The sequence below is a fragment of the Varroa destructor genome, unplaced genomic scaffold (assembly GCF_002443255.2).
Source record: "Varroa destructor unplaced genomic scaffold, Vdes_3.0 BEIS01000007.1, whole genome shotgun sequence".
Classification (NCBI taxonomy): Eukaryota; Metazoa; Arthropoda; class Arachnida; order Mesostigmata; family Varroidae; genus Varroa; species Varroa destructor.
This window is the reverse complement of record NW_019211460.1, coordinates 19,249,752-19,259,623: the sequence shown is the minus strand read 5'-3', so window position 1 is coordinate 19,259,623 and position 9,872 is coordinate 19,249,752. Positions and strand designations below refer to the sequence as shown.

At 43.9% G+C, this 9,872-nt stretch overlaps 1 protein-coding gene across 3 annotated transcripts in view; it reads left to right on the top strand.

Annotated features, from left to right (window-relative positions):
- The window catches only part of LOC111254284 (uncharacterized), a 19,397-nt gene extending 9,525 nt beyond the window's left edge, over nucleotides 1–9,872 (top strand). For all 3 annotated transcript variants that reach the window (XM_086975450.1, XM_086975452.1, XM_086975451.1), the window contains 2 exons: nucleotides 92–239; nucleotides 976–9,872. In XM_086975450.1, the coding sequence (XP_086831576.1) occupies nucleotides 92–239; nucleotides 976–1,019 (192 nt within the window). In that variant the 3' untranslated portion in view covers nucleotides 1,020–9,872. The remainder of the gene's footprint in view (nucleotides 1–91; nucleotides 240–975) is intronic.

Below are 9,872 nucleotides of genomic sequence, written 5' to 3'. Positions count from 1 at the left end.
TAGCAAATACAAATATATACATATGCCTTTTTTAAACAACGAACCTTAATAATCAAACGACGAGCATTGAACCACAATTTTGTTCTGGCAGGACTCGTGTACAGCCCTGATGTATGCAGCGGTCGGAGATCACGAAGAAGCCTGTCGTGACCTACTCTCAGCTGGAGCTAGCCTGGCATATATTAACGAATTCATGGATAGCGCATACGACCTTGCCATAGCTTATGACAGCCAACACGGTAAGTACTTAAAAATAGTTGCAATGGCATAGTGGCGTTGCGTGACGCACCTTGCTAAAAAGAGGAAGGCAAATATACGTTCTAAGTTAACGATGACGAACTGCAGTGCGCGCGAAAGTTTTGGTTCTTTTAACTGTTGTTGACCTGCCAGATTCGAAAAGTGCACCTTTCTACCGAGTTTATTTATCAAATAAACTGTGTCAATAGATCATGACGAGGCTATAGTCGAATTTGAGTTTGGCATCAATTTTTAAAGCATACAGGAGTTGCCTCTCGCAAGCTCCAAAAAATAATAAGATTGTACGCAAAATCTTATATTAGAATAACGGGGAATTTTACGTCGCTACTTTTTGCATGCAACAAATTGTTACAATTTTATTGTTTTTACTTAATTTATTTCTGCCTCGCTTAGAAGCTGATCGTATTCATTAACTCTAAAACGAGCCACAATGCTCAACTGATGAAAAAGACTTGTTAGTTTAATCAGTTATAAATATCGCTTAACCAGTATACTGACACTGTTAGACGCTGTCCTAATAGTTTCGCTTAAAGTTTTAAACTAGCATGTGATTTTTCACCGGACTACATTTGTTCTCCATATGCGCTACTCAAGATGAGTCGGTGTCAAAATCTTTTCCGTCATTTTCCGTCATGAAAAAAGTATGTTTAAGCAAAAGGGCCACAACTGCAGTTTAAATTAATTAGGTCTTGTTAATCTTTTCCTCTATTGTTCTAGCCCTCGAAGTCTTCGACAACCACTTGATGAGTCTGTTTAATTAGCAAGGATCTACAATTGATACTTTAGGCCTCTGACTTTGAAAATCGCTGCATCCTGGGCACGTTCATGCCAGCCCGAGTACTTCAGGCACATCGAGCGCTGAAAGAATTCCGACAATCGAAGAACCATTCAGTGTGTGGACGTCTATCGTTATGCAAATATTCAACTAATTAATTCAACAGAATAAAAGTTCTCAAGGCTACAGAACCGGTTAGACAGAAGCAGTTGCAGCTTCCATTGGAATCTCTGATTACGGTTCCTTCTCTGTTATAAGCAAAGCGCCGGAGAAGACCATGCGACTCTCGATTCTCCAGTCGATCATCCATTAAAGAATAGTAGTGAACTGCATACACGATCACTGAACGCTAGCCGGAACTACCACGTTAAATATTATTATTATATTCAGTTACGTTATGTACGGCTACTCTCAACCAGTGAGGACTTAGCCGTTCGATGCATAAAGGCTACTCCCAGGGAGTAACCTTCTATTAGTCGATACTTCATTCCATATAAAGTTCTTTAAATAATATAGCGATGTCATAGAAATGATAGATGACAAATTTTTACGAGAGCGAATGTGTTGATAACATGCCGAAACGTCGAAGCTACCGCATGCACACGCTGTTGGGGTAGAATGAGATCGAAAAATTTTACGAATCGTTGAAACCCATGTAAGTCAATTGACGTAGGTAAAATATTTTGTGCAAAGCTTTTATTTGTTAGAACAGCCTTTACCAATTCATACCTTACTCATTACGGTGAGTTAGGCTACAGCAGAGAGTTCAAATAAGTTAATAATTGTTAATTAATACACTAGTAATAACGATAGTTCTTTGTTGCACGGGTCGAAAACAGCCAGTGATTCTTTCTGATACAGCTTTGCCAACGACTACAACATATCTTGAGGTAGTTGCACTTTCTCTTTAAGTGCACCTGGTTTCCTGCGACAATTGTACGGACCTGTGATCTTTTTTTTTAGGAGGTTGAGGGAAAATGCATTATGCAAACCAGACTTCACAACTGTGTTGTTTATCTGATACTGTAGGACTCTCACCCACTAAACCCTGGACCCCTCAGAGACTTGGGCTTTGGTTCGGGATATAGTTTAATATTACTTCGAAGCCATAGCTTGAAGGAACGGGCGTTGGGCTACTATCCCCTTTGTCACGTTCCGATCCATCCTCCGTTCGAGCTCCCCTCCTCCCCGGTGTGCAAAGGTCCGGGCGGGATCTTGTGTTCTGCTCTCCCATTAAAGCCGGCTGTAGAACATCGGATCCTTGCTCGTTTCGAACTTGTCCTTCCGTTATTCTCTTGCGGCGTACCCTTTCGAGCCTTTCCTTTTTTTTCATAACGTCGTCAAAGAAGGCCGTAACCTTATTTCAGTTTCCTTTATCCTTTGTCATCATTTCCACTTTATGCTACCCTTCATTGATACCTCTCTGTGTCTGCTTATCTCTGACCCCATTTAGTGCCTGACAGTAAAGCACAATGTGCTCTACTCCATCTGTCATGCCCAACGCGCAGAGTACACAGGTGTCCGTTTGCGCTTTGCCGATCTTTGCCATGTAGGTCTGAAACTGTCCGTGGCCCGACAGGACCTAGCAGGAGTGATACGTAAGCTCTCCATGGGTACTGCGAGTCCATTCCTTGATATCTAGAATTAAATGCCGGGTCCAGTTGCCCGGAAACTCTCCTCTACTATTGGCTTTCGGAGTTTCCCCACTGTCGCTGCCACTTGTCCATCGTGGCTGCGCGGGCCATGTTATCGTCGTTATTTACGTTTCTCAGATGACGTTCCGCTCTCTCGCTGGCGAGCAGGTCCCATAGAACCATTCTAGCCAGCACTAGAAGAGCTTCGATTGAAACGGTTCTGTACGCTCTTGCTACGCGTATTCCTGCTATCTTTTGAGCGGCTAGCAGCACCTCGCGGTTGGCTTTTGTTCTCAGCGCTATATCTGCCCACACTAGGGCGGCGTAAAGCGCTGTAACCTCTGCTACAGAAGCTAGAAGTCTCCGATGGCCCTCAGAGGCTCCCCCTCCTCTAGGCAGAATGTGAAACGAGTTGACGGCTATTCTTCCTGTCTTGGCGGCTACATATTTAATGTGTTCCCCTCTAGACATCGCGGTGTCCAGCGTCCAAAGAGGTATTTTGCTTTTCTCTGGATACTGCTTCCCAAAAAGAGGTTGACCTCTCTAGTCTTCTTTTTGCCAGTTAGGTATACTGCTTCTGTCTTCTCAGCGGCTAGCCTTAAATAGTGTTCTTCCATCCACCGATTTACGAGTTCAAAAGAGTCATTTGCTTTATTTTCTATGTCATATTCTGTCCGGGCCCTGACAGTAAGAGTCAGATCACTGCGTATGCAATAGTTTCTACCCCATCCGGTAAATCCGCCATTTGTACACGCCATCGTAGGCTAGGTTCCACAGTGTTGGTCCAAGCACCGATCCTTGTGGTGCCCTAGCTGTGACCCTGTATTTCGTCTCATTCTCCTCAAATCTTCTGTTTTCTAAATACGAGCTGATGACTCTGCGTAGATGCGTGGATATCCCCTTCTCCTCCAGTGCGGCCATCAATTTTCCCCAATTCATGCTATTGGAGGCATTTCAAGCATCCAGCAGAATAAGAGGCACGAAGTTTCTAGTCTTCAGCTTCCTCTTCATCTCCTCCCTCTCTATCTTGGGGTTCCTGTTTACAGCTTCGAGTGTTGAACGCTGATTCCTGAAGCCGTATTGTGCCTCTGACACAGCTTCTTTTTCTTCAATCTCTTTGGTCAACCGGGTAACTATGATGCTCTTCATGGCCTTTGCAGCTGTGTTCAGCAGGCAGATCGGTCGAAAAGCCGTCGACCCTGCTTTATTTCCGGGCTTTGGGATCAACACTAAGCTTGCTTCTTTCCATACGTCCGAAAAAAATCCCTCGCCGGAGGACATCATTCGCTAACTTTTGAAAGATCTTCGGCAATTTTTTTTTATTAACATCCGGACCACCTCTGACGGGACGCCGTCCGGTCCAAGCGCCTTCCCTGTCGCTAGTTTTTTTTTTGCTTCTGCCACTTCTTCAAGTGTCACTTCAGGTATATCCCCTTCGTTAACCTCGAACACTGCGTCACCCCTATAGGGCTGCGTTGAGAATACTCTTTACCGCGTTCGCTACTATGGCAAATTTGGCAAAAATTGGCAAAGTCGCTATGGCGATTTTGTCTTTATTTTGTTCATGACAATTTGGTACGAAAATCCGAAACCGTCTCGATCGACTGCCTCAATCAGTTTCTGCCAGGGTCTTTTCTTGCTTCGTCTTATGCATTGTTTTAATTTATTTCGGACATCCTGGTACTCCCGGAGCTGTTATGACGCTCATTGTTCTGTTTCTGGTTGTAAGTTGTTCGCGCGTCCTTGCCAGCTTCTTGTTCGTGCGTAGATGCGTCTTTTCCTCCATGTTTTCCTGACCTCTGCAATTTCCTTGTTCCACATGTGTTTTGGACGGTGAGGGTGCCGCCTGCTCGATGGATGCGATCGGCTTTAGAGCAATTCATCGATCATTAGCTACATGAGCTGCCGCGCTTCTATCTGTATTCCTCCATTTCCCGTTCCCTGTGCCATTGTGTTCGCGCCTTCTGTCTCTCTTCACAGGATGGTATGATCTAACTTCCTGGCTTGCCATATTCGTGTTCCTCTCTCTCTCTCTGCCTTCTGGTGGGCTTATTTAAACGACGTGGAAGGATATGTAGCGCTGATCACTGCCGCTTTCCTCTTCGTCCAGTACCCTCCACCCTGTTGTAGAGACTGTTGCGGTATTGTTTATCAGCGTGAGATCTATGGCAGATGGGTAACCTGGATGTTCGCAGGTGGGAGTCTCGCTTCCGTTTAGAGCTACGAGTTTATCCGCTGCCATCCATTCCCGCATTACCGATCCTCTCCGATCATTATTTCTGCTTCATGTTACAATCTTTGAGCTGAAGTGCCCCGTGATGATAATCCTTCTCCCCGTCCTTTGTTTTTGTATGCTTTGGCCAAGGTCATCTAAAAAGCTTTCGAATTCCTCTGTTGATCTGTTAGGCGAAAAATAGCATGAGTAGAGGACAGCCACGTTTTCGAGTACCACCCAGACTAACCCGTTTCCTTTTCCATTTCCTCGTATCATCGCTTTCCCTTTGCCGTACCAATATATGGCAGTGTTTTTTCTTTCGTCCGTCACTACAGTCCCCTTTGTAGATCCTATTCTTTTAGTGTTTGGTTCTGAAAGCAGGCATAGGTGTGTGCCGTATTTTTGGGTCATCACTTCTAATAGGTCGTGGGTGATAGGCAAGCGCTTTAAGTTAGTCTGTAAGAATCTGAACGCTATCTGTTTCTGTTTTCGTGACACCGCTTCGGGTCGTTTAACAGTCTCTTTAGTCGCCGACGTTATGAAGTTGTCTTCGTCAACTGTCGGTCTGTTTGTGCTCTTCCTCTTCTTCTGTGCTTTTCCATCCTTTTCTCCATCTGTCGTATCGATAGCCACTTCTGGCTCCGTAGCTCTTTTTCGGGAAGAGGGCGCCTTTGACGTTTTCCTACCCTCTCTCTTCAGTGTGTCTTGGACTCGATTCACTAGTGTCCTATGTTTGGGGCATTACATTGGTGTGGTTCTGTGGCCTCGCACGCGTAGCAGTAAGGGGTCGGCCTGTCACAAGCATTGGCTGGATGTCCAGTATTTCCGCACCGCAAGCATCGTATTCCGTCTGATTTGTCTTCTTCCTTGCATTAGTAGGCTTTGTGACCTACTTTCTGGCATTGAAAACGGTTCAGTATGCGGACGCAGTCTTTTATCTAGCATTTGTAGGGCCCCATTTGCACTATCCTGCCGCTTTTTAGGCCCTTTGCCAATGCGGTTGGAATTTGTCTCTGCTGCCCCGTGACTGTCTAGGGTCCCCGGCTATTATTTCTGTACTTGCCGGTAATCTCAATGCGTTTTTGATATCAGTTGCCATTCTGCTTCCCATAGGCAGAGGGTCCACATCCTATATGGCCATAGTACGCAAATTTGGCGTGCTTTGAGGTTGTACGTCCTCGGTTTATTTTTTTGTGCAGAGCTCCATTTCACACCCAAGATGTTTGCCGTACACTTCGAGCAGTTTCCTAGTGACCCCGTTCTCTGTTTGGTCGGTCACTTGAATTGCAGGTGTTCCTTGTCCTCTTTCTTTCTTTATGGCTTTGACGACATTTTTGATCATTTTTGTTAGACCCTCTTCTGTCTCTCCTTTGTTAATTATACCTACTATCATTTTTCTGGCTGCGTCCTTTGGGATCTCATCCCCATCCGCTCCCCCTATGATAAGGCAGAAGGCATTATAACTCGTGAATACTGCAACACTACCGGCTATCAGTTTTGCTGCCTTTGCTGCTCCGTTGATTTGAGCATTTAGTTGTTTCAACAGCTTTTGATCCTTCTCGAGGTCCTTCTCTATAATTATCGCCCTTGTATCTCTGATAGCAAAGATTTTTTCTTTTGTTACTTTAACACGTTTAAAGGCTTTTTAAGGCCACCTCTCCTTTGCCGCTAACCTAAGGTCGTCTTCTGTTTTTGCTGCGGGTATTTTTGCCTCTAGTTCCGCCTCTATCCTCGCGTCCTCGATTTCTTGTAGACGTTCTTTTTCAGCTGCCTTATCGCATCTATTGCAGAGGACGCCCTCTTTATTTATGCCTTATGTAACACTAGTGCCTCTAGTGTTATAGCATTTTGTTCCTTCAATTTTTCTTGTCGCTCGAGCGCAGCCTTCTTCCTCAGTCCCTCTGTCCTGACCAGGGTTCTGGCCGCTCTGGCTAGTTGCCTAGCGTTTTCCTTGATGTCACAGGGTGTGATCTTGTGCTTCTTACACAAGGAGTCCAGAGAGTTTTGTCACTGCTTCGATGCCTCACCTATGCTTTTTGATTCTAACAGTATTTCCTCTTTGGTCTCCTTTCGCCTTTTGTCCGATGGGTTTATCTCCCCCATGTTATCTGGTGAGACTACTTTTCACATCTTTTTTTTCCGAGTGTGCCTGTTCTTGCGTTTTAAACGGGGTTGCCCCCTCGCGATTTACGTGCATCTCAAGCATCTCTTCTTCGTCTGGTATTTCAACCCTCCGTACCTACTTTTGGGGGTTCGTCTGGGTGGGCCATTGAGATTGGTCCAGCCTGTCCCCCTGTACCATCCTTATCAGTTGCCTGTCTCGGTCTTGTTGGCGTCCGTTCCATCAGAGAAGACTTCTTAAAAGGGTCCTTCCTTTCCACTTCTCGGTTTCTCCCTTGTTCGCTTTCTCGTGTGCATCATTTCGTCTTGGAGTGGAAGCCCCGTCCGCCAGTGGCACTTTGGTACCAGCTTTTACTTTTGTCTTATTTTCCATGTTTTAAGTCCTTTGTATCTTAACTGTCTTCTGAGTCGCATACAGTGTCGATCGTTCAAGCCATAGGCATTTTGACGTATATTTACCAATAGGTGACTTTCCCGCGTGTGGCCTCAGCAATGCTCCCTGAGTACTGATGCAGGGTCCCATTCGGTCACCATCCGGCACTGCAACAATATCGGGATTTTCGGTCAGATGATGGGGCAGTCAGGTAGTGTTGGCTGGACGCCCGGGCCCCTGTACGATCTGCCAGCCTGTCAGTGCCTCACAGTTTTAGAGCGGTACCCTCACGTATGTCCCTATCATGCGTTTTGTTATATTTCTTCCAGCTTGTCGGTTCCATGTCTTCCTGTCGTTGCTCCTCTGCTCTTCGCGTCATTGAAGTCTCATATACTTGGCTCTTTTCCGCTGCGAGAGCCCTCAAGGGGCCACCGTCTCTGGTTTACGCCGGGGTCAGGAAACGGTGAGAGTTTCCCTGAGGGCCGGATATCATTTACCGGTACCCATCATATCTGATAGGCATTCCCCTATCCGCCATCTGGGGACGCGTCCGGTAGGAGTCCAGCAACCCCTGCCCGTTCCTTTGTTAGGGCATTCCTGCCTCGTTCATCGGTCGGGGCCTTCCGGGACGGGCCTGTGATCTATACTGCCATAAACTGTCCCATATTGGTTACTGTAACTACTATTACTTGCTTTGAATGTGTATGATTGTCCATCTCTTGTGGATTCAAAGTTGGAAAACAACATCAGCGGGACATCTAACCGCGTTTAACGAAATAGCAACTTGGGCAGCGATTGCTCGGACTTTTGGTTAATCGACGTATTAGAAAATATTCAACAGTTAGATGGAATAGTTAAACCGCAATTATTATATTGGCCAGATATTTTCAGAGCTATAGCGGAACCTATTGGCCTATATAATTAAGTGGTTATAGTTACGGCACCTTGTAAGCCTGCACAAAATGAGAATTTTCTGCAACCATTATTTGTATTGATATAAAATAATCTAAGATGGTATATTCATACCGTCTTAGATTATTTTTCTAAGCTAAAAAAGCTTGCAGCCGATTTATAAATCCCGAGATAGGCGTTACGCTGAAGTATTGTCCTTAAGGTTGTGTTGACCTTGAATGAAGTGGTGGCCAGCGAACCTTTTTGCGATCACCTCCGGGGCCAGCAAATTCAGACTTTTTATAGCACGATACCTTGTGGTCGTGGGTCTGTCTTCTTCTTTCATTGTGTTCACCTTTTTTCTATCGGATTATACTTTTTCCAGCTGGTGTTCGTTGCTTTTTGATTCTATCGATGTCCTATCCATTTTATGTGTGCCACCCAGGCGGCTGTACGCATTCAGTCAGAAACTGACAGGCTGATAAACATTAATCTATCATATAAACGATTTTGGCTGAAACTTAACTTTGATTGATCAGCCTAGTCTAGGGATATTATTGTTAGCACATTATTGATATCTCATTATATATATATATATATATATATATATATATATATATATTATGGGAGAGGTTGACACAACAGGATGTTGTTATTGCTGGTGATAACGGTGTCAACTAACTGTGACCATGAAAATATTGCAACGCCAGCAAATTAAAACATCAACAAATTTGGCTGTATATCAGTGTATTATGTACTTCCACTTAAATTTTAGCCGCAAGAATCCTACACAACGAATTCTCGTATTCCTCTAGTTACGCGAATCTTTTTTCAGTAGTAATATTGCACCATGTAGCTGATGCATTGAATCGGCATATTTTCGTCTTAAAATAATTTTTATAGACTGGCGTTGGAATTTTTGTGGAAAATTTTTTACAAACGGGACCAAGGGCGGCCCTATCTATTAGAGTTCTATATATATACTATAATAGTATTAAAAGAATTGTGTACTCGCATTTTGAATATTCGTTGGTGGGTGGTACGTAAAGCTTGAATGAGGAATTGACTTCCTTTGAAACAAAAACAATAATGTAATATTTTTTAATCTTTCAGTGAAATAACAATGACTGATATATAGGTACTACCAGCAGACCTACGTGACAATATAAATATATAAAATATTAGAAGCATATAAAATTCTATTACATGTACTAATAGTAATGACTGAGTTAGTGTCTAAAAACTCAACTGCTATAAATATATCAATGTATAGAGTAAACGTAATGTATATTTTTAGGAAAAGCTAGGGAAGATTTTAATTGTTGAAAGGGTAAAGAGCAAGTATCTCGGTGTTGCTGTGGTGAAAGTAAGACATGCTTTACAAAATATGTTTAGAGTTTTTAAAAGACATATTCCTTGTGTACCACAGCAAACAATGAATCAATAAAACACTACAGAAGCTCCCTCTTGTGAAGAGAGAGAAGGCAACTTTACTCACTCCAGAAGGAATTATTGTGAATCAAAGGATGTAGCCTCAGCCATGGGTACATCTGTGTGGTACCAGCCTGTGAATAAAAAGTCATCTCTGAATAGATGAAAACGGTA